This window comes from Oncorhynchus masou, unplaced genomic scaffold (assembly GCF_036934945.1).
Source record: "Oncorhynchus masou masou isolate Uvic2021 unplaced genomic scaffold, UVic_Omas_1.1 unplaced_scaffold_539, whole genome shotgun sequence".
Classification (NCBI taxonomy): Eukaryota; Metazoa; Chordata; class Actinopteri; order Salmoniformes; family Salmonidae; genus Oncorhynchus; species Oncorhynchus masou.
In genome coordinates, this window is record NW_027011801.1 from 149,212 (window position 1) to 173,784 (window position 24,573).

A 24,573-nucleotide genomic window follows, 5' to 3' on the forward strand; every position below is an offset into this window, starting at 1 on the left:
GAGGGTAATCTCTCCAGGAACAGGGTTGGAGTTAAACCCTACAAGAGGGTATCTCTCCAGGAACAGGGTTGGAGTTAAAACCTACAGGAAGGTATCTCTCCAGGAACAGGGTTGGAGTTAAAACCTACAGGAGGGTCTCTCTCCAGGAACAGGGTTGGAGTTAAAACCTACAGGAGGGTCTCTCTCCAGGAACAGGGTTGGAGTTAAAACCTACAGGAAGGTATCTCTCCAGGAACAGGGTTGGAGTTAAAACCTACAGGAGGGTAATCTCTCCAGGAACAGGGTTGGAGTTAAACCCTACAAGAGGGTATCTCTCCAGGAACAGGGTTGGAGTTAAAACCTACAGAAGGGACTCTCTCCAGGAACAGGGTTGGAGTTAAAACCTACAGGAGGGTCTCTCTCCAGGAACAGGGTTGGAGTTAAAACCTACAGGAAGGTATCTCTCCAGGAACAGGGTTGGAGTTAAAACCTACAGGAGGGACTCTCTCCAGGAACAGGGTTGGAGTTAAACCCTACAAGAGGGTATCTCTCCAGGAACAGGGTTGGAGTTAAAACCTACAGGAAGGTATCTCTCCAGGAACAGGGTTGGAGTTAAAACCTACAGGAGGGTAATCTCTCCAGGAACAGGGTTGGAGTTAAAACCTACAGGAGGGTCTCTCTCCAGGAACAGGGTTGGAGTTAAAACCTACAGGAGGGTCTCTCTCCAGGAACAGGGTTGGAGTTAAAACCTACAGGAGGGTCTCTCTCCAGGAACAGGGTTGGAGTTAAAACCTACAGGAGGGTCTCTCTCCAGGAACAGGGTTGGAGTTAAAACCTACAGGAAGGTATCTCTCCAGGAACAGGGTTGGAGTTAAAACCTACAGGAGGGTAATCTCTCCAGGAACAGGGTTGGAGTTAAAACCTACAGGAGGGTATCTCTCCAGGAACAGGGTTGGAGTTAAAACCTACAGGAGGGTCTCTCTCCAGGAACAGGGTTGGAGTTAAAACCTACAGGAGGGTCTCTCTCCAGGAACAGGGTTGGAGTTAAAACCTACAGGAGGGTCTCTCTCCAGGAACAGGGTTGGAGTTAAAACCTACAGGAGGGTCTCTCTCCAGGAACAGGGTTGGAGTTAAAACCTACAGGAAGGTATCTCTCCAGGAACAGGGTTGGAGTTAAAACCTACAGGAGGGTATCTCTCCAGGAACAGGGTTGGAGTTAAAACCTACAGGAGGGTATCTCTCCAGGAACAGGGTTGGAGTTAAAACCTACAGGAGGGTCTCTCTCCAGGAACAGGGTTGGAGTTAAAACCTACAGGAGGGTCTCTCTCCAGGAACAGGGTTGGAGTTAAAACCTACAGGAAGGTATCTCTCCAGGAACAGGGTTGGAGTTAAAACCTACAGGAGGGTAATCTCTCCAGGAACAGGGTTGGAGTTAAACCCTACAAGAGGGTATCTCTCCAGGAACAGGGTTGGAGTTAAAACCTACAGAAGGGACTCTCTCCAGGAACAGGGTTGGAGTTAAAACCTACAGGAGGGTTTCTCTCCAGGAACAGGGTTGGAGTTAAAACCTACAGGAAGGTATCTCTCCAGGAACAGGGTTGGAGTTAAAACCTACAGAAGGGACTCTCTCCAGGAACAGGGTTGGAGTTAAAACCTACAGGAGGGTTTCTCTCCAGGAACAGGGTTGGAGTTAAAACCTACAGGAAGGTATCTCTCCAGGAACAGGGTTGGAGTTAAAACCTACAGGAGGGTCTCTCTCCAGGAACAGGGTTGGAGTTAAAACCTACAGGAGGGTCTCTCTCCAGGAACAGGGTTGGAGTTAAAACCTACAGGAAGGTATCTCTCCAGGAACAGGGTTGGAGTTAAAACCTACAGGAGGGTAATCTCTCCAGGAACAGGGTTGGAGTTAAACCCTACAAGAGGGTATCTCTCCAGGAACAGGGTTGGAGTTACAACCTACAGAAGGGACTCTCTCCAGGAACAGGGTTGGAGTTAAAACCTACAGGAGGGTCTCTCTCCAGGAACAGGGTTGGAGTTAAAACCTACAGGAAGGTATCTCTCCAGGAACAGGGTTGGAGTTAAAACCTACAGGAGGGTATCTCTCCAGGAACAGGGTTGGAGTTAAACCCTACAAGAGGGTATCTCTCCAGGAACAGGGTTGGAGTTAAAACCTACAGAAGGGACTCTCTCCAGGAACAGGGTTGGAGTTAAAACCTACAGGAGGGTCTCTCTCCAGGAACAGGGTTGGAGTTAAAACCTACAGGAGGGTTTCTCTCCAGGAACAGGGTTGGAGTTAAAACCTACAGGAAGGTATCTCTCCAGGAACAGGGTTGGAGTTAAAACCTACAGGAGGGTAATCTCTCCAGGAACAGGGTTGGAGTTAAAACCTACAGGAGGGTCTCTCTCCAGGAACAGGGTTGGAGTTAAAACCTACAGGAGGGTCTCTCTCCAGGAACAGGGTTGGAGTTAAAACCTACAGGAAGGTATCTCTCCAGGAACAGGGTTGGAGTTAAAACCTACAGGAGGGTAATCTTTCCAGGAACAGGGTTGGAGTTAAACCCTACAAGAGGGTATCTCTCCAGGAACAGGGTTGGAGTTAAAACCTACAGAAGGGACTCTCTCCAGGAACAGGGTTGGAGTTAAAACCTACAGGAGGGTAATCTCTCCAGGAACAGGGTTGGAGTTAAACCCTACAAGAGGGTATCTCTCCAGGAACAGGGTTGGAGTTAAAACCTACAGAAGGGACTCTCTCCAGGAACAGGGTTGGAGTTAAAACCTACAGGAGGGTTTCTCTCCAGGAACAGGGTTGGAGTTAAAAACCTACAGGAAGGTATCTCTCCAGGAACAGGGTTGGAGTTAAAACCTACAGGAGGGTCTCTCTCCAGGAACAGCGTTGGAGAACCCTACAGGAGGGTTTCTCTCCAGGAACATGGTTGGAGAACCCTACAGGAGGGTATCTCTCCAGGAACAGGGTTGGAGTGTAAACCTACAGGAGGGAGAACCCTGGTATAGAGCGAATATGTAGGGTAGTATTGTCATACCCAATATTGCTCCAGTTTATTTTTCTGAATTGGCTGAATTGAAACGGATTGATCCCAACCCTGGTGATCACCAATTCATCCTTACCATAGAGGGGTCATTGTCAATCAGGCTGATCTAGAGTCAGTTTTTATAACAGATGTCTATTTCCTCTGTAGGGAGTTTGAGGAGACCATGGACGCGCTGCAGGCTGATATCGACCAATTGGAGTCGGAGAAGGCGGATCTGAAGCAGCGTCTGAACAGCCAATCAAAGATGACCATGGACGGGCTGAGAGGAGCGCCAGCGTCGGGAATCGCCTCCGTTGTCACGGGGATGACAGGAGGTTAGTGGGGCACCGTCTTCCCGAATAGGACCTTGAAACCATTTAAAACCTGCACTGTTATTCCAACTCCCATCTGCTAGGGGACTATTCAGACGAAGGAATTGTAAACTTTCCTACGAACTTCTCAGTATTTAGACTTAAATTAATACGCGGAACGTCTTTGCAAGAGTGTTTGGTTCCAGACTGAACTGTGCGATGTAGTAGGGAGTTGTAGTTTCTCTAGAGATAAATCAGATCCAGACTGAACTGTGTGATGTAGTAGGGAGTTGTAGTTTCTCTAGAGATAAATCAGATCCAGACTGAACTGTGTGATGTAGTAGGGAGTTGTAGTTTCTCTAGAGATAAATCAGATCCAGACTGAACTGTGTGATGTAGTAGGGAGTTGTAGTTTCTCTAGAGATAAATCAGACCCAGACTGAACTGTGTGATGTAGTAGGGAGTTGTAGTTTCTCTAGAGATAAATCAGATCCAGACTGAACTGTGTGATGTAGTAGGGAGTTGTAGTTTCTCTAGAGATAAATCAGATCCAGACTGAACTGTGCGATGTAGTAGGGAGTTGTAGTTTTAACAGGCTAATATTCGACATAGTTTAGCGCATAAATCATGGTAATTGACTACAATGACCACAATTCATAGCGCATCTACTTGTCTGGTCTGTTTCTTTTACGCCTGCTACGGAAGAGACGGAAGAATGAGATTGTAAAGATATATAGAGAGCAGCTGTTGCTTCACCAGGTATCTCTACCTGATAGTACCTGATCTAAGTGATTGATAGTTGGTAATCATAGTATTTATTTACTTTAAAGAAATACTAAAGAGTGATTTTCGTCAGACAGCGGCTCTATAGAGATGATTATTAAATAAAGTCATCAAATAAAACTAAAGTAATATACACAACAACTGAAATAGTTTATTAAAGGAATGGGAATAAATCAATGTTAATTAGTGATAATCAGTAATGGTCAGGTCGCTACCATCAGGGGCCTTTAGTCATTGTTTCATTCTGTATTAAAGCATTCGAGGCAGGTAGTCTAGTGGTTAGAGTGTAGGGGAGGCAGGGAGCCTAGTGGTTAGAGTGTAGGGGCGGCAGGTAGCCTAGCGGTTAGAGTGTACGGGGGTGGCAGGTAGCCTAGTGGTTAGAGTGTAGGGACGGCAGGTAGCCTAGTGGTTAGAGTGTAGGGGCGGCAGGTAGCCTAGTGGTTAGAGTGTAGAGGCGGCAGGTAGCCTAGTGGTTAGAGTGTAGGGGCGGCAGGTAGCCTAGTGGTTAGAGTGTAGGGGCGGCAGGGTAGCCTAGTGGTTAGAGTGTAGAGGCGGCAGGGTAGCCTAGTGGTTAGAGTGTAGAGGAGGCAGGTAGCCTAGTGGTTAGAGTGTAGAGGAGGCAGGTAGCCTAGTGGTTAGAGTGTAGAGGTGGCAGGTAGCCTAGTGGTTAGAGTGTAGAGGTGGTAGGTAGTCTAGTGGTTAGAGTGTAGAGGTGGCAGGTAGCCTAGTGGTTAGAGTGTAGAGGTGGCAGGTAGCCTAGTGGTTAGAGTGTAGAGGTGGCAGGGAGCCTAGTGGTTAGAGTGTAGGGGCGGCAGGTAGCCTAGTGGTTAGAGTGTAGGTGCGGCAGGTAGCCTAGTGGTTAGAGTGTAGAGGAGGCAGGTAGCCTAGTGGTTAGAGTGTAGAGGAGGCAGGTAGCCTAGTGGTTAGAGTGTAGAGGTGGCAGGTAGCCTAGTGGTTAGAGTGTAGAGGTGGTAGGTAGTCTAGTGGTTAGAGTGTAGAGGTGGCAGGTAGCCTAGTGGTTAGAGTGTAGAGGTGGCAGGTAGCCTAGTGGTTAGAGTGTAGAGGTGGCAGGGAGCCTAGTGGTTAGAGTGTAGGGGCGGCAGGTAGCCTAGTGGTTAGAGTGTAGAGGCGGCAGGTAGCCTAGTGGTTAGAGTGTAGAGGTGGCAGGTAGCCTAGTGGTTAGAGTGTAGAGGTGGCAGGTAGCCTAGTGGTTAGAGTGTAGGGGCGGCAGGTAGCCTAGTGGTTAGAGTGTAGAGGAGGCAGGTAGCCTAGTGGTTAGAGTGTAGAGGAGGCAGGTAGCCTAGTGGTTAGAGTGTAGGGGCGGCAGGTAGACTAGTGGTTAGAGTGTGGGGGCGGCAGGTAGCCTAGTGGTTAGAGTGTAGGGGCGGCAGGTAGCCTAGTGGTTAGAGTGTAGGGGCGGCAGGTAGCCTAGTGGTTAGAGTGTAGGGGCGGCAGGTAGCCTAGTGGTTAGAGTGTAGAGGAGGCAGGTAGCCTAGTGGTTAGAGTGTAGGGGCGGCAGGTAGCCTAGTGGTTAGAGTGTAGAGGAGGCAGGTAGACTGACACTGTTATAGACTGACACTGTTATTCACACTCAGATCTGTTATAGACTGACACTGTTATAGACTAACACTGTTATAGACTAACAATGTTATAGACTGACACTGTTATAGACTGACACTGTTATAGACTGACACTGTTATTCACACTCAGATCTGTTATAGACTGACACTGTTATAGACTAACACTGTTATAGACTAACACTGTTATAGACTAACACTGTTATAGACTGACACTGTAATAGACTGACACTGTTATAGACTGACACTGTTATAGACTAACACTGTTATTCACACTCAGATCTGTTATAGACTGACACTGTTATAGACTAACACTGTTATAGACTAACACTGTTATAGACTGACACTGTTATAGACTGACACTGTTATAGACTGACACTGTTATAGACTAACACTGTTAATCACACTCAGATCTGTTATAGACTGACACTGTTATAGACTGACACTGTTATAGACTGACACTGTTATAGACTGACACTGTTATAGACTAACACTGTTATTCACACTCCGATCTGTTATAGACTAACACTGTTATAGACTAACACTGTTATAGACTGACACTGTAATAGACTGACACTGTTATAGACTAACACTGTTATTCACACTCAGATCTGTTATAGACTGACACTGTTATAGACTAACACTGTTATAGACTGACACTGTTATAGACCGACACTGTTATAGACCGACACTGTTATAGACCGACACTGTTATAGACTAACACTGTTATAGACTGACACTGTTATAGACTAACACTGTTATTCACACTGTCCTCTGGATCCTAACACTGTCACACTCTCTCCTTCTTCTCCTCCTCTCTCTCTCTTCTTCCCCTCTCTTCTCTCTCTCTCCCTCTTTCCTCTCCTCTCTCTTCTCCCTCTTCTTCCCCTCTCTTCCCTCTCTTTCCCTCTTTCCCCTCCTCTTCTTCCCCTCTCGCCTCCTCTCTTTCCAATCCTCTTCTCTCTCTCCCTCTTTCCCCTCCTCTTCTTCTCCTCTCTCTTTCCAATCCTCTTCTCTCTCTACCCTTCTAATCTACAGAAGAACAGAAAGGTATTTGCTGTCACCCTGCATGTTTCTGCTACTCTGCTACTCTTATTGAACACACACAATTTAGCCGACGGTGTGTTGCTTGTGTGTGTGTGTGTATTGGCCTGTGTTAATAGTGGTGTGTGTGTATTGGCCTGCGTTAATAGTGGTGTGTGTGTATTGGCCTGCGTTAATAGTGGTGTGTGTGTATTGGCCTGCGTTAATAGTGGTGTGTGTGTATTGGCCTGCGTTAATAGTGGTGTGTGTGTATTGGCCTGCGTTAATAGTGGTGTGTGTATTGGCCTGCGTTAATAGTGGTGTGTGTTTTTATTGGCCTGCGTTAATAGTGGTGTGTGTATTGGCCTGCGTTAATAGTGGTGTGTGTATTGGCCTGCGTTAATAGTGGTGTGTGTTTTTATTGGCCTGTGTTAATAGTGGTGTGTGTGTATTGGCCTGTGTTAATAGTGGTGTGTGTGTATTGGCCTGCGTTAATAGTGGTGTGTGTGTATTGGCCTGCGTTAATAGTGGTGTGTGTGTGTATTGGCCTGCGTTAATAGTGGTGTGTGTGTGTATTGGCCTGCGTTAATAGTGGTGTGTGTTTTTATTGGCCTGTGTTAATAGTGGTGTGTGTGTATTGGCCTGTGTTAATAGTGGTGTGTGTGTATTGGCCTGCGTTAATAGTGGTGTGTGTGTATTGGCCTGCGTTAATAGTGGTGTGTGTGTGTATTGGCCTGCGTTAATAGTGGTGTGTGTGTATTGGCCTGCGTTAATAGTGGTGTGTGTGTATTGGCCTGCGTTAATAGTGGTGTGTGTGTATTGGCCTGCGTTAATAGTGGTGTGTGTGTATTGGCCTGCGTTAATAGTGGTGTGTGTGTATTGGCCTGCGTTAATAGTGGTGTGTGTGTATTGGCCTGCGTTAATAGTGGTGTGTGTGTATTGGCCTGCGTTAATAGTGGTGTGTGTGTATTGGCCTGCGTTAATAGTGGTGTGTGTGTATTGGCCTGCGTTAATAGTGGTGTGTGTGTATTGGCCTGCGTTAATAGTGGTGTGTGTGTATTGGCCTGCGTTAATAGTGGTGTGTGTGTATTGGCCTGCGTTAATAGTGGTGTGTGTGTATTGGCCTGCGTTAATAGTGGTGTGTGTGTATTGGCCTTGCGTTAATAGTGGTGTGTGTGTATTGACCTGTGTTAATAGTGGTGTGTGTGTATTGGCCTGTGTTAATAGTGGTGTGTGTGTGTGTGTATTGGCCTGCATTAATAGTGTTGTGTGTGTGTATATTGGCCTGCGTTAATAGTGTTGTGTGTGTGTGTATTGGCCTGTACTAAGTGTCTGTGCCTCTGTGTCTCTCTACAGCGACTATGGCCAGTATGGGTCCCGGTATGGGTCCCGGTATGGGTCCTGGGTCGGGGGTCCCGGTGATAGACTCTCCTCTCCTGACGCAGCAGATTGAGGCTCAGAGACACAGCATCAAACACCTGAAGAATGAGAACAACAGGCTCAAGGTAGATACACCATAGAGGTAGATAGAGGGAGATACACCATAGAGGTAGATAGAGGGAGATAGACCATAGAGGACTCATCTTTGTATCTTTGACAGCGCCATCGAGGGCCATCTCCATTTTAAAGTAGTCTTCTTTTGTGTTTGAAAAAAAAAAAAAAGATTTTCCACCAGCTGTAGTGCCTGAGTGCCAGTCTGTTTGGTGCTATCATGTCAATGCCTTGTCACTCATTGAACATTAGCTTGAGTGCCAGTCTGTTTGGTGCTATCATGTCAATGCCTTGTCACTCATTGAACATTAGCCTGAGTGCCAGTCGGTTCCGGTTCAGGGAACAGAACCAAAAACTGGAAAATAACCAAATGTTTCAAGGAACAGAATCAGAACTGGGAACGAAAGTGATCTATACTGTCCCGGAACAGAACTGTTATTTTAAAAGCATGGGAACCGGTTAATAATGTTTCTTTTACGTTCCAGGATTTTTTTCTTCCCAGTCCCACAAAAAAAAATGTAACAAAGTGCCTGCTTCTGTCAATCAGAAACTTATGCCAGTGTCTTGTCTGCCAGCTGGAAATCTTTGCCAGTTTGTGTAGTCAACCTACCCCTCCTTCTCTGAATGTTACTGTAGCCTACTGATGTTACAAGCGTGATTCAGAAGACAAGGAGGGATTTAATTAGAGAAGAAGGGATTGACTTTTTCAATGCTAGTTAGGGACACACCAGTTAACACGTTGGATTTATTAACTACGAAAAGTTAAAACATTGTTTTAATTCTGGTGACACTCTGCACACACAAGCTTCTTAACGAGCTTCTCTGGTCCAACGTTAAACCAACTCTCGGAAGTTCAAAGCCATTCAAAGTTCCTGCATAGAAGCTGCTCCTCCGTAGGTATAATTCTGCGGGACTAATTCTCTCCTTGCCCCTCCCACTCTCTCCTTCCCCCTCCCATTCTCTCCTTCCCCCTCCCCCTCTCTCCTTCCCCCTCCCCCTCTCTCCTTCCCCCTCCCCCTCTCTCCTTCCCCCTTCCCCCTTCCCCCTCCCCACTCTCTCCTTCCCCCTCCCACTCTCTCCTTCCCCCCTCCCCTCTCTCCTTCCCCCTCCCCCTCTCTCCTTCCCCCTCCCCCTCTCTCCCTTCCCCCTCCCCCTCTCTCCTTCCCCCTCCCCCTCTCTCCTTCCCCCTCCCACTCTCTCCTTCCCCCTCCCACTCTCTCCTTCCCCCTCCCACTCTCTCCTTCCCCCTCCCCTCTCTCCCTTCCCCCTCCCTCTCTCCTTCCCCCTCCCATTCTCTCCTTCCCCCTCCCATTCTCTCCTTCCCCCTCCCACTCTCTCCTTCCCCCTCCCACTCTCTCTCCTTCCCCCTCCCACTCTCTCCTTCCCCCTCCCACTCTCTCCTTCCCCTCCCCTCTCTCCTTCCCCCTCCCACTCTCTCCTTCCCCCTCCCACTCTCCTTCCCCCTCCCTCTCTCTCCTTCCCCCTCCCACTCTCTCCTTCCCCCTCCCATTCTCTCCTTCCCCCTCCCATTCTCTCCTTCCCCCTCCCATTCTCTCCTTCCCCCTCCTCTTCATTCTCCTTATCCCCCCACTCTCTCCTTCCCCCTCCCACTCTTTCCTTCCCCTTCCCTCTCTCCTTCCCCCTCTTCATTCTCCTTATCCCCCCACTCTCTCCTTCCCCCTCTTCATTCTCCTTATCCCCCACTCTCTCCTTCCCCCTCCCTCTCTCCTTCCCCCTCTTCATTCTCCTTATCCCCCCACTCTCTCCTTCCCCCTGCCACTCTCCTTTCTCCTTCCCCCTCCCACTCTCTCCTTCTCTCCTGAATCTCTCCTTCCCTCTCCCACCCTCATCTCCATTCTCCTTCCCCCTCTCACTCTCCTCCAGGCTGAGAAGATGCGTGCCCAGCTGTCCTCCCTACCACCTCTCCATGTCTCCAAGCTCCCCACTAGAGACGGCTCTCACCCAGAGGTGCTCTCTAGCGCCCTCTATCGTAAGACTGACCAATTACTGGACACGTTACTGCAGATGAGTGCCAACGTCAAAGTGGTGGACATCACTGGCAAATCCCCAGGTATGTTGGCCCCGCCCCCCCCCCCCTTTTCTTGTTCTCTGTTGTACCTGTAGAAGAGTCATTCTCAATGACGTAATTGTTTACATAAAGGCCCCCCCTCAAAAAAAAAAAAAAACTGCCACGAAAGCATATTCATACTCAAAAAAACAAACGTTTTTTGTTGTTGCTGTAACTATAGCAGATTGAAGTTTTGTTTTATGCGTGTCGTTGAGCAGTAACTCCTAGTGCCCAGCTGCTGGAACACACAGCCAGACTCCAGTCCCTTAGCAACACTCTGGACAGACTGAAGGTAAACAAACACCTAGGCTGGGGGTCTTCAATCCTATCCGAGTTTGTTCACAAGTCACCTTTTTCAAGACAATGTTCCCGCGTTCACAAAATGAATACTGCAGTTGCCACCTCCTTTGAAAGTAACCTTTAAATGGTGCATTGTGGACAGGCGCGATCGGATTGAATCCCGACAATACAAAAGGTATCCCAGAATGCATGCTGCCTTGAACAGGTAGTGGTAGGGAGGAGGGTAGGCAAATGTGTGATTGCAGTATGCTAAATAACTTTTCTCCTGATCGCTTCCCTTCTCTCTCCCCTCTAAAACATCTCTCCTATTGTTATCTCTCTCTCGCCTGTTCTCTCGCTGTCTCTCTCTCCTCTCTCGCTGTCTCTCTCTCGCTGTCTCTCTCTTGCTGTCTCTCTCGCTGTCTCTCTCTCGCTGTCTCTCTCTCGCTGTCTCTCTCTCTCACAGGATGAGGTATCAGAACATGTGGTGACCCAGAGACCTGGAGCTAGAGCCTTGTCTGACTTTGCCACGTTCCCCTGCTCCTCCTTCGTCAAGGTAACCACACACACTCCAGGGTCAACCAGCCACACACTCCAGGGTCAACCAGCCACACACACTCCAGGGTCAACCAGCCACACACACTCCAGGGTCAACCAGCCACACACACTCCAGGGTCACCCAGCCACACACACTTGGACTACGAGCAGATCTGTTTGTGCCGTCTCCAGCCATACCGTCTTGCCAACTCCTCCTGGTTGTACAATGGACCCAGATAGGATGGCCCCATAGGCCAGGTAGTACATTATGTAGGGCAGTGGTCACCAACCAGTGGACTGGTCAATTAGAGCAGTGGTCACCAACCAGTGGAGTGGTCAATTAGGGCAGTGGTCACCAACCAGTGGACTGGTCAATTAGGGCAGTGGTCACCAACCAGTGGACTGGTAAATTAGAGCAGTGGTCACCAACCAGTGGACTGGTAAATTAGAGCAGTGGTCACCAACCAGTGGACTGGTCAATTAGAGCAGTGGTCACCAACCAGTGGACTGGTAAATTAGAGCAGTGGTCACCAACCAGTGGACTGGTCAATTAGAGCAGTGGTCACCAACCAGTGGACTGGTCAATTAGAGCAGTGGTCACCAACCGGTGGACTGGTCACCAACCAGTGGACTGGTCAATTAGGGCAGTGGTCACCAACAAGTGGACTGGTCAATTAGGGCAGTGGTCACCAACCAGTGGACTGGTCAATTAGGGAAGTGGTCACCAACCAGTGGACTGGTCAATTAGAGCAGTGGTCACCAACCAGTAGACTGGTCAATTAGAGCAGTGGTCACCAACCAGTGGACTGGTCAATTAGGGCAGTGGTCACCAATCAGTGGACTGGTCAATTAGGGCAGTGGTCACCAACCAGTAGACTGGTCAATTAGAGCAGTGGTCACCAACCAGTGGACTGGTCAATTAGGGCAGTGGTCACCAACCAGTGGACTGGTCAATTAGGGCAGTGGTCACCAACCAGTGGACTGGTCAATTAGGGCAGTGGTCACCAACCAGTGGACTGGTCAATTAGAGCAGTGGTCACCAACCGGTGGACTGGTCAATTAGGGCAGTGGTCACCAACCAGTGCACTGGTCAATTAGAGCAGTGGTCACCAACCAGTGGACTGGTCAATTAGGGCAGTGGTCACCAACCAGTGGACTGGTCAATTAGGACAGTGGTCACCAACCAGTGGACTGGTCAATTAGGGCAGTGGTCACCAACCAGTGGACTGGTCAATTAGGGCAGTGGTCACCAACCAGTGGACTGGTCAATTAGAGCAGTGGTCACCAACCGGTGGACTGGTCAATTAGAGCAGTGGTCACCAACCGGTGGACTGGTCAATTAGAGCAGTGGTCACCAACCGGTGGACTGGTCAATTAGGGCAGTGGTCACCAACCGGTGGACTGGTCAATTAGGGCAGTGGTCACCAACCGGTGGACTGGTCAATTAGGGGAGTGGTCACCAACCGGTGGACTGGTCAATTAGGGCAGTGGTCACCAACCGGTGGACTGGTCAATTAGGGCAGTGGTCACCAACCAGTGGACTGGTCAATTAGAGCAATGGTCACCAACCAGTGGACTGGTCAATTAGGGCAGTGGTCACCAACCAGTGGACTGGTCAATTAGGGCAGTGGTCACCAACCAGTGGACTGATTAATTAGGGCAGTGGTCACCAACCAGTGGACTCGTCAATTAGGGCAGTGGTCACCAACCAGTGGACTGGTCAATTAGGGCAGTGGTCACCGAGCAGTGGTCACCAACCAGTGGACTGGTCAATTAGGGCAGTGGTCACCAACCACTGGACTGGTCAATTAGGGCAGTGGTCACCAACCAGTGGACTGGTCAATTAGAGCAGTGGTCACCAACCAGTGGATTGGTCAATTAGAGCAGTGGTCACCAACCAGTGGACTGGTCAATTAGAGCAGTGGTCACCAACCGGTGGACTGGTCACCAACCAGTGGACTGGTCAATTAGGGCAGTGGTCACCAACAAGTGGACTGGTCAATTAGGGCAGTGGTCACCAACCAGTGGACTGGTCAATTAGGGCAGTGGTCACCAACCAGTGGACTGGTCAATTAGAGCAGTGGTCACCAACCAGTAGACTGGTCAATTAGAGCAGTGGTCACCAACCAGTGGACTGGTCAATTAGGGCAGTGGTCACCAACCAGTGGACTGGTCAATTAGGGCAGTGGTCACCAACCAGTGGACTGGTCAATTAGAGCAGTGGGTACCAACCAGTGGACTGGTCAATTAGAGCAGTGGTCACCAACCAGTGGACTGGTCAATTAGAGCAGTGGTCACCAACCAGTGGACTGGTCAATTAGAGCAGTGGTCACCAACCGGTGGACTGGTCAATTAGAGCAGTGGTCACCAACCGGTGGACTAGTCAATTAGGGCAGTGGTCACCAACCGGTGGACTGGTCAATTAGAGCAGTGGTCACCAACCAGTGGACTGGTTAATTAGAGCAGTGGTCACCAACCAGTGGACTGGTCAATTAGAGCAGTGGTCACCAACCAGTGGACTGGTCAATTAGGGCAGTGGTCACCAACCGGTGGACTGGTTAATTAGAGCAGTGGTCACCAACCAGTGGACTGGTCAATTAGAGCAGTGGTCACCTTCCAGTGGACTGGTCAATTAGAGCAGTGGTCACCAACCGGTGGACTGGTCACCAACCAGTGGACTGGTCAATTAGGGCAGTGGTCACCAACAAGTGGACTGGTCAATTAGGGGAGTGGTCACCAACCGGTGGACTGGTCAATTAGGGCAGTGGTCACCAACCGGTGGACTGGTCAATTAGGGCAGTGGTCACCAACCAGTGGACTGGTCAATTAGAGCAATGGTCACCAACCAGTGGACTGGTCAATTAGGGCAGTGGTCACCAACCAGTGGACTGGTCAATTAGGGCAGTGGTCACCAACCAGTGGACTGATTAATTAGGGCAGTGGTCACCAACCAGTGGACTCGTCAATTAGGGCAGTGGTCACCAACCAGTGGACTGGTCAATTAGGGCAGTGGTCACCGAGCAGTGGTCACCAACCAGTGGACTGGTCAATTAGGGCAGTGGTCACCAACCACTGGACTGGTCAATTAGGGCAGTGGTCACCAACCAGTGGACTGGTCAATTAGAGCAGTGGTCACCAACCAGTGGATTGGTCAATTAGAGCAGTGGTCACCAACCAGTGGACTGGTCAATTAGAGCAGTGGTCACCAACCGGTGGACTGGTCACCAACCAGTGGACTGGTCAATTAGGGCAGTGGTCACCAACAAGTGGACTGGTCAATTAGGGCAGTGGTCACCAACCAGTGGACTGGTCAATTAGGGCAGTGGTCACCAACCAGTGGACTGGTCAATTAGAGCAGTGGTCACCAACCAGTAGACTGGTCAATTAGAGCAGTGGTCACCAACCAGTGGACTGGTCAATTAGGGCAGTGGTCACCAACCAGTGGACTGGTCAATTAGGGCAGTGGTCACCAACCAGTGGACTGGTCAATTAGAGCAGTGGGTACCAACCAGTGGACTGGTCAATTAGAGCAGTGGTCACCAACCAGTGGACTGGTCAATTAGAGAAGTGGTCACCAACCAGTGGACTGGTCAATTAGAGCAGTGGTCACCAACCGGTGGACTGGTCAATTAGAGCAGTGGTCACCAACCGGTGGACTAGTCAATTAGGGCAGTGGTCACCAACCGGTGGACTGGTCAATTAGAGCAGTGGTCACCAACCAGTGGACTGGTTAATTAGAGCAGTGGTCACCAACCAGTGGACTGGTCAATTAGAGCAGTGGTCACCAACCAGTGGACTGGTCAATTAGGGCAGTGGTCACCAACCGGTGGACTGGTTAATTAGAGCAGTGGTCACCAACCAGTGGACTGGTCAATTAGAGCAGTGGTCACCTTCCAGTGGACTGGTCAATTAGAGCAGTGGTCACCAACCGGTGGACTGGTCACCAACCAGTGGACTGGTCAATTAGGGCAGTGGTCACCAACAAGTGGACTGGTCAATTAGGGCAGTGGTCACCAACCAGTGGACTGGTCAATTAGGGCAGTGGTCACCAACCAGTGGACTGGTCAATTAGAGCAGTGGTCACCAACCAGTAGACTGGTCAATTAGAGCAGTGGTCACCAACCAGTGGACTGGTCAATTAGAGCAGTGGTCACCAACCGGTGGACTGGTCAATTAGAGCAGTGGTCACCAACCGGTGGACTAGTCAATTAGGGCAGTGGTCACCAACCGGTGGACTGGTCAATTAGAGCAGTGGTCACCAACCAGTGGACTGGTTAATTAGAGCAGTGGTCACCAACCAGTGGACTGGTCAATTAGAGCAGTGCTCACCAACCAGTGGACTGGTCAATTAGGGCAGTGGTCACCAACCGGTGGACTGGTTAATTAGAGCAGTGGTCACCAACCAGTGGACTGGTCAATTAGAGCAGTGGTCACCTTCCAGTGGACTGGTCAATTAGAGCAGTGGTCACCAACCAGTGGACTGGTCAATTAGAGCAGTGGTCACCAACCAGTGGACAGGTCAATTAGAGCAGTGGTCACCAACCAGTGAACAGGTCAATTAGAGCAGTGGTCACCAACCAGTGGACTGGTCAATTAGAGCAGTGGTCACCAACCAGTGGACTGGTCAATTAGAGCAGTGGTCACCAACCAGTGGACTGGTCAATTAGAGCAGTGGTCACCAACCAGTGGACTGGTCAATTAGAGCAGTGGTCACCAACCAGTGGACTGGTCAATTAGAGCAGTGGTAGAAGAGCCAACAGTAACACGGTAGACCAGACATATAGCCACCATGCTGTGATAATGTATTAGACCAGACATATAGTCACCATGCTGTGATAATGTATTAGACCAGACATATAGCCACCATGCTGTGATAATGTATTAGACCAGACATATAGCCACCATGCTGTAATAATGTATTAGACCTGGCATATAGCCACCATGCTGTGATAATGTATTAGTCCAGGCATATAGCCACCATGCTGTGATAATGTATTAGACCTGGCATATAGCCACCATGCTGTGATAATGTATTAGACCAGGCATATAGCCACCATGCTGTGATAATGTATTAGACCAGACATATAGCCACCATGCTGTGATAATGTATTAGACCAGACATATAGCCACCATGCTGTAATAATGTATTAGACCAGACATATAGCCACCATGCTGTGATAATGTATTAGACCAGACATATAGCCACCATGCTGTGATAATGTATTAGACCAGACATATAGCCACCATGCTGTGATAATGTATTAGACCAGACATATAGCCACCATGCTGTGATAATGTATTAGACCAGACATATAGCCACCATGCTGTGATAATGTATTAGACCAGGCATATAGCCACCATGCTGTGATAATGTATTAGACCAGGCATATAGCCACCATGCTGTGATAATGTATTAGACCAGACATATAGTCACCATGCTGTGATAATGTATTAGACCAGGCATATAGCCACCATGCTGTGATAATGTATTAGACCAGACATATAGCCACCATGCTGTGATAATGTAATAGACCAGGCATATAGCCACCATGCTGTGATAATGTATTAGACCAGACATATAGCCACCATGCTGTGATAATGTATTAGACCAGGCATATAGCCAATATGATGTGATAATATATTAGACCAGACATATAGCCACCATGCTGTGATAATGTATTAGACCAGACATATAGCCACCATGCTGTGATAATGTATTAGACCAGGCATATAGCCACCATGCTGTGATAATGTATTAGACCAGACATATAGCCACCATGCTGTGATAATGTATTAGACCAGGCATATAGCCACCATGCTGTGATAATGTATTAGACCAGGCATATAGCCACCATGCTGTGATAATGTATTAGACCTACTGCACAAACCTCATTCCTACACAACTTATTTTATAAAGTTGATGTTCTATTTTTTTACATGAATTCAAAAACGTCAGTGGTAGATCTCGACTTGCTTTTTCAACGCGAAAGTGATCTTGACTCAGAAAAAGTTGGTGACCACTATATGTAGGAAATACCCAACTTAGATGACTTTGAGGTTAGAGTGTCCACCCCAGAGATTGAAGTGTTGGGAGTTCAATACCTGGCCAAGTCTTACCAAAGACTGTACAAATGGGACCTGATGCGTCTCTGCTTGGCACTCAGCATTAAGGAGATTAGATTGGAGGTGAGGTCCTGTGATAGACTAGTGTCCTGCCAGGGGGTGTCCTGGTACATCAAGCTGTCTCACTACAGAAACAGGAGATAGACTAGTGTCCTGTCCAGGGGGTGTCCTGTCCATCAAGCTGTCTCACTACAGAACAGGAGAAGAGGGCGGACATGGTGCTGGTGGGGGAGGGGCCAGGTCTGTAACTAGTGTCTGTCTGTCTGCAGGTCCAGGAGGAGAAGAGGGGGACATGGTGCTGGTGGGGGAGGGGCCAGGTCTGTAACTAGTGTCTGTCTGTCTGCAGGTCCAGGAGGAGAAGAGGGGGACATGGTGCTGGTGGGGGAGGGGCCAGGTCTGTAACTAGTGTCTGTCTGTCTGCAGGTCCAGGAGGAGAAGAGGGGGACATGGTGCTGGTGGGGGAGGGGCCAGGTCTGTAACTAGTGTCTGTCTGTCTGCAGGTCCAGGAGGAGAAGAGGGGGACATGGTGCTGGTGGGGGAGGGGCCAGGTCTGTAACTAGTGTCTGTCTGTCTGCAGGTCCAGGAGGAGAAGAGGGGGGACATGGTGCTGGTGGGGGAGGGGCCAGGTCTGTAACTAGTGTCTGTCTGTCTGCAGGTCCAGGAGGAGAAGAGGGGGGACATGGTGCTGGTGGGGGAGGGGCCAGGTCTGTAACTAGTGTCTGTCTGTCTGCAGGTCCAGGAGGAGAAGAGGGGGACATGGTGCTGGTGGGGGAGGGGCCAGGTCTGTAACTAGTGTCTGTCTGTCTGCAGGTCCAGGAGGAGAAGAGGGGGACATGGTGCTGGTGGGGAGGGGCCAGGTCTGTAACTAGTGTCTGTCTGTCTGCAGGTCCAGGAGGAGAAGAGGGGGGACATGGTGCTGGTGGGGGAGGGGCCAGGTCTGTAACTAGTGTCTGTCTGTCTGCAGGTCCAGGAGGAGAAGGGGGGGACATGGTGCTGGTGGGGGAGGGGCCAGGTCTGTAACTAGTGTCTGTCTGTCTGCAGGTCCAGGAGGAGAAGAGGGGGGACATGGTGCTGGTGGGGGAGGGGCCAGGTCTGTAACTAGTGTCTGTCTGTCTGCAGGTCCAGGAGGAGAAGAGGGGGACATGGTGCTGGTGGGGAAGGGGCCAGGTCTGTAACTAGTGTCTGTCTGTCTGCAGGTCCAGGAGGAGAAGAGGGGGGACATGGTGCTGGTGGGGGAGGGGCCAGGTCTGTAACTAGTGTCTGTCTGTCTGCAGGTCCAGGAGGAGAAGAGGGGGGACATGGTGCTGGTGGGGGAGGGGCCAGGTCTGTAACTAGTGTCTGTCTGTCTGCAGGTCCAGGAGGAGAAGAGGGGGGACATGGTGCTGGTGGGGAAGGGGCCAGGTCTGTAACTAGTGTCTGTCTGTCTGCAGGTCCAGGAGGAGAAGAGGGGGGACATGGTGCTGGTGGGGGAGGGGCCAGGTCTGTAACTAGTGTCTGTCTGTCTGCAGGTCCAGGAGGAGAAGAGGGGGGACATGGTGCTGGTGGGGAAGGTGATGATGCCGTGTTCCCGTGGTCAGGAGCAGGTCCACCGTCTCGTCCTATCACAGCCTCAGCTCCAAAGAGTGCACCGCCTCCTGCTGACATAGGCTCCACCCACAACCCGCCCTGCTGACATAGGCTCCACCTTCAACCTGCCATGTTGCTCCTTCCCATCTGTCTGTCTGAGGGTTTTGAGGCCAAAGCATTGGGTTTGTGTTCGTACGCAGACGGTGCTTGACTTGGGCCGTGAGCTCACTGAACTGAGCGCCAGAACCTTAAGTTCCATTCTGCCGTTATTGCAAAGTTCTGGCACCTGGATATAAACGGTAGCAGCACCTAAAATAACTACCAGCGTCAAGTCAAGCCCCGTTCATACGAACAGTTAGAGTATTAATACGCTCACTTCCTCTAGATCGCTCGCTCACTTCCTCTGTAGATCATACGCTCACTTCCTTTAGATCATACGCTCACTTCCTCTAGATCGCTCGCTCATTTCCTCTGTAGATCATACGCTCACTTCCTCTAGATCATACGCTCACTTCCTCTAGATCGCTCGCTCATTTCCTCTGTAGATCATACGCTCACTTCCTCTAGATCGCTCGCTCACTTCCTCTGTAGATCATACGCTCACTTCCTCTAGATCGCTCGCTCACTTCCTCTAGATCGCTCGCTCATTTCCTTTGTAGATCATACGCTCACTTCCTCTAGATCGCTCGCTCGCTCACTTCCTCTGTAGATCATACGCTCACTTCCTCTCCAGATCATTTGGTAGAGCAGAGCGCCTGTAACGGCAGGATAGTGGGTTTGATTCCTAGGACCACCTGTACACAAAAATATATTCACGCATGACTGTCAGACACTTTGGATACTGTCTGTCTGCCTGCTACCCATCTTACTGTCTGTCTGCCGAGGGCGATGCTGCCTGCTACCCATCTTACTGTCTGTCTGCCGAGGGTGATGCTGCCTGCTACCCATCTTACTGTCTGTCTGCCGAGGGTGATGCTGCCTGCTACCCATCTTACTGTCTGTCTGCCGAGGGCGATGCTGCCTGCTACCCATCTTACTGTCTGTCTACCTGCTACCCATCTTACTGTCTGTCTGCCGAGGGTGATGCTGCCTGCTACCCATCTTACTGTCTGTCTGCCGAGGGTGATGCTGCCTGCTACCCATCTTACTGTCTGTCTGCCGAGGGTGATGCTGCCTGCTACCCATCTTACTGTCTGTCTGCCGAGGGTGATGCTACCTGCTACCCATCTTACTGTCTGTCTGCCGAGGGTGATGCTGCCTGCTACCCATCTTACTGTCTGTCTGCCTGCTACCCATCTTACTGTCTGTCTGCCGAGGGTGATGCTGCCTGCTACCCATCTTACTGTCTGTCTGCCTGCTACCCATCTTAATGTCTGTCTGCCGAGGGTGATGCTGCCTGCTACCCATCTTACTGTCTGTCTGCCGAGGGTGATGCTGCCTGCTACCCATCTTACTGTCTGTCTGCCGAGGGTGATGCTGCCATCTTACTGTTTCATCATTTATTTAAGATGGTCAATGCACATTAGGCCCTATTTAGACTTGACATAAGTTGACTTTAACATGGACTGAAATCAACAATATTTGTACTTAGATCCGTGTTTCATGTCCACGTTGAGTCTATTTATCTCAAGTCTGAATCAGACCCACTATCATTTCCAGGTCCAACATCAATGTAAAAGTGGCCGAGTTACTACTTCCTGTCCGTTGTCCCGTAGTTCACGGCGGTGTTGTCGTACCTACAACTATTCCTTACTCTTAACCATCTACAGCAGCGGTGTCAAACTCCATTTCCCAGAAGGCCGTATTCGGTCTTCACTGAGAGCCGCAGCCCCCCCCCCACCTCACCCCCGCAGAATAAAAATAAATAAACAACTCAAACAACCTTGAGTTTGACACATGATCTAAAGGGAGCTAAAACTATATCTGAGTTGTCAGATTTCTGTGTATTCAGTTGGTATTATATTACTGCAGTTTAATTTACATTTCAACGGGAGTGAAAATATTATTCATTTGAAGGGATTTTATGAAACATGGATCAAATGTTTTGATTTCATAAAATCAGTGTCATGTTTTACTTTTACGGGTCGTAGATTAATTTATTGCATATTTATTGCACATATTAAATGCCAGTAAATTGTGACAGTCATCTGTTACCTGATTGGTTGTAATCTGTTTTAAGTAGCTAATGTAGTCATGTGTATTACAGGTGAGTAGAATGACTCCGGTTTAGCCTTCATTAAACTACATGTCTCATCAGTTACTGTCTGCAAAAATACATATTGGCCATAGAGGCTTTGTTTTATTCTCTGCTATGAAGTGTCATACTGGTATCATAAAGGCTATCTCATCTCTGCTATGAAGTGTCATACTGGTATCATAAAGGCTATCTCATCTCTGCTATGAAGTGTCATACTGGTATCATAAAGGCTATCTCATCTCTGCTATGAAGTGTCATACTGGTATCATAAAGGCTATCTCATCTCTGCTATGAAGTGTCATACTGGTATCATAAAGGCTATCTGATCTCTGCTATGAAGGGTCATACTGGTATCATAAAGGCTATCTCATCTCTGCTATGAAGTGTCATACTGGTATCATAAAGGCTATCTCATCTCTGCTATGAAGTGTCATACTGGTATCATAAAGGCTATCTCATCTCTGCTATGAAGTGTCATACTGGTATCATAAAGGCTATCTCATCTCTGCTATGAAGTGTCATACTGGTATCATAAAGGCTATCTCATCTCTGCTATGAAGTGTCATACTGGTATCATAAAGGCTATCTCATCTCTGCTATGAAGTGTCATACTGGTATCATAAAAGCTTTATAGTTTTTTTTAATAACCTCAAGTTATATTGGCATTATTTTCATGGCATTGTTGGCTTTCCTTACATTATCATTGGAGAGATAATATATTAACATGGTATTCATTATTGTATGCATTAGTGATTTATAGAGAATGCACCTGCAGCCTGTTGATAGCATATAATGTAGCTCTGTGCAGCCTGTTGATAGCATATAATGCACCTCTGTGCAGCCTGTTGATAGCATATAATGCACCTCTGTGCAGCCTGTTGCTAGCATATAATGCACCTCTGTGCAGCCTGTTGATAGCATATAATGCACCTCTGTGCAGCCTGTTGATAGCATATAATGCACCTCTGTGCAGCCTGTTGATAGCATATAATGCACCTCTGTGCAGCCTGTTGCTAGCATATAATGCACCTCTGTGCAGCCTGTTGCTAGCATATAATGCACCTCTGTGCAGCCTGTTGCTAGCATATAATGTACCTCTGTGCAGCCTGTTGATAGCATATAATGTGTATCTGCACTCCCTGTAACATCTTCAAGTGTACTATAATTAAAACAACAGCTGAATCTGATAGTAACAATACACAAATGTACCGTAAGGTGGCGTAGGCATACCATACTATTATGGTATGCCTGTCGCTAGCCAATCTACTACAACCCTGTCACTCGCCAATCTACTACAACCCTGTCGCTGGCCAAACTACTACAACCCTGTCGCTGGCCAATCTACTACAACCCTGTCGCTGGCCAATCTACTACAACCCTGTCACTGGCCAATCTACTACAACCCTGTCGCTGGCCAATCTACTACAACCCTGTCGCTGGCCAATCTACTACAACCCTGTCGCTGGCCAATCTACTGGCCAATCTACTACAACCCTGTCGCTGGCCAATCTACTGGCCAATCTACTACAACCCTGTCGCTGGCCAATCTACTGGCCAATCTACTACAACCATGTCGCTGGCCAATCTACTACAACCCTGTCGCTGGCCAATCTACTGGCCAATCTACTACAACCATGTCGCTGGCCAATCTACTACAACCCTGTCGCTGGCCAATCTACTATAACCCTGTCGCTGGCCAATCTACTGGCCAATCTACTACAACCCTGTCGCTGGCCAATCTACTGGCCAATCTACTGCAACCCCGTCGCTGGCCAATCTACTACAACCCTGTCGCTGGCCAATCTACTGGCCAATCTACTACAACCCTGTCGCTGGCCAATCTACTGGCCAATCTACTACAACCCTGTCGCTGGCCAATCTACTGGCCAATCTACTACAACCCTGTCGCTGGCCAATCTACTCCAACCCCGTCGCTGGCCAATCTACTGGCCAATCTACTACAACCCTGTCGCTGGCCAATCTACTGGCCAATCTACTACAACCCTGTCGCTGGCCAATCCACTGGCCAATCTACTGCAACCCCGTCGCTGGCCAATTTACTGGCCAATCTACTACAACCCCGTCGCTGGCCAATCTACTGGCCAATCTACTGCAACCCCGTCGCTGGCCAATCTACTGGCCAATCTACTGCAACACCGTCGCTGGCCAATCTACTGGCCAATCTACTGCAACACCGTCGCTGGCCAATCTACTGGCCAATCTACTGCTACACCGTCGCTGGCCAATCTACTGGCCAATCTACTGCAACCCTGTTGCTGGCCAATCTACTACAACCCTGTTTCTGGCCTCTATAATTGTGCTCTATGCCCCAAAAGGTATTTCAAATCAATTCAAATTTTATTGGTTACATACACACATTTAGCAGATGTTTTTGCAGGTGTAGCAAAATGCTTGTAACCTTTATTTGTGTGCGACTGATTGAATTTTCCAGAGCCCTGTGTCTCCACTGTAACTAGTACCGCTGTTTAGGGTTGCAAATTTACAGTAACTTTCCTCAAATTCCCAGGTTTTCCAGAAATCCCGATTGGGAGATTCATGTTATCTGATAAGCAGAAAATCCAGGAATCTTCAAACAGTGATTTCTGGGAAACCTGGGAATTTGGGGAAAGTCATCAGATTTACACCAATGTAATGTAGCAGCTCTAACCACTATTACTGCACTGTAACCATGTGAACAATAAATAAGCTGAAGGAGAAGGAATGTCATGCTGTCTGTCTGTCTGTAGATGTTCGTCAGCGTCTGTAGATGTTCGTCAGCGTCTGTAGTAAGCCTATTCACGGTCGTATCTGGACTATCATTAAACGTGAAGACTGTATACTATCAAATCAATTCTCTAGCTTTAATTAGCACGTGATTAAACTAATCATGTAAACATTAATTAACTAGGAAGTCGGGGCACCATGGGAAAATGTTTTGAATTATAATTTCCAGAACAGAACTCAATTAGGTCTTCCATTAATGATTATTAATTGTTACCATATCAGATCTCATTACTGAACTTCGCAAACCTTGGAAATCTGCACGAACCCTAGTTTCATTAACGAATCAGCAATATACAAATTGGCTTAATTATTTATTTACTAACTTACTAAATAATCACAAATAATTACATAACAAACAAACAGTAGATATTGCTTACTAACACGATACAAAGAAAAAGTCCCTAGTGGACCAAACCGATATGATGGCTTGGTAGACAAAGGAAAGGGGTGGGGACTGAGAAAGAGCAGGAAAGACAACATGGATTCACTACTTTGCACATGAGCGGCCGCTCATTCTGGAAGAAATTGCAATTGCAATGCACATATTGTGGTAAACCAGTGGGGTGTTGGGTTGAGCGTGCAGAGATTGTCACAGACACATGGCGGTTTTAGATTTTGTACCTTGTCAGCGCGGAGATTTGAACTTACAACCTTTCGGTTACTAGTCCAACGCTCTAACCACTAGGCCACACCAACCATAGAATTAGAATAGTCATCCTGTTTATCTGAGTCCAACAGTTCACCCAAATGTTTTTGATCTACACTGACTATACAAAACATTAAGAACACCTGCTCTTTCAAATTCAAATCCAATTTTATTGGTCAC

The 24,573-nt window shown here is 48.6% G+C and overlaps 1 protein-coding gene across 3 annotated transcripts in view; it reads left to right on the top strand.

Annotated features, from left to right (window-relative positions):
• Window positions 1-23,685, top strand: part of LOC135535970 (dynactin subunit 1-like) — a 94,421-nt gene extending 70,736 nt beyond the window's left edge. For all 3 annotated transcript variants that reach the window (XM_064962373.1, XM_064962372.1, XM_064962374.1), the window contains 7 exons: window positions 3,177-3,343; window positions 6,718-6,729; window positions 8,059-8,207; window positions 10,078-10,264; window positions 10,480-10,553; window positions 11,007-11,096; window positions 18,709-23,685. In XM_064962373.1, coding sequence (XP_064818445.1) covers window positions 3,177-3,343; window positions 6,718-6,729; window positions 8,059-8,207; window positions 10,078-10,264; window positions 10,480-10,553; window positions 11,007-11,096; window positions 18,709-18,846 — 817 coding nt within the window. In that variant the 3' untranslated portion in view covers window positions 18,847-23,685. The remainder of the gene's footprint in view (window positions 1-3,176; window positions 3,344-6,717; window positions 6,730-8,058; window positions 8,208-10,077; window positions 10,265-10,479; window positions 10,554-11,006; window positions 11,097-18,708) is intronic.
• The last annotated feature ends 888 nt before the right edge of the window (window positions 23,686-24,573 follow it).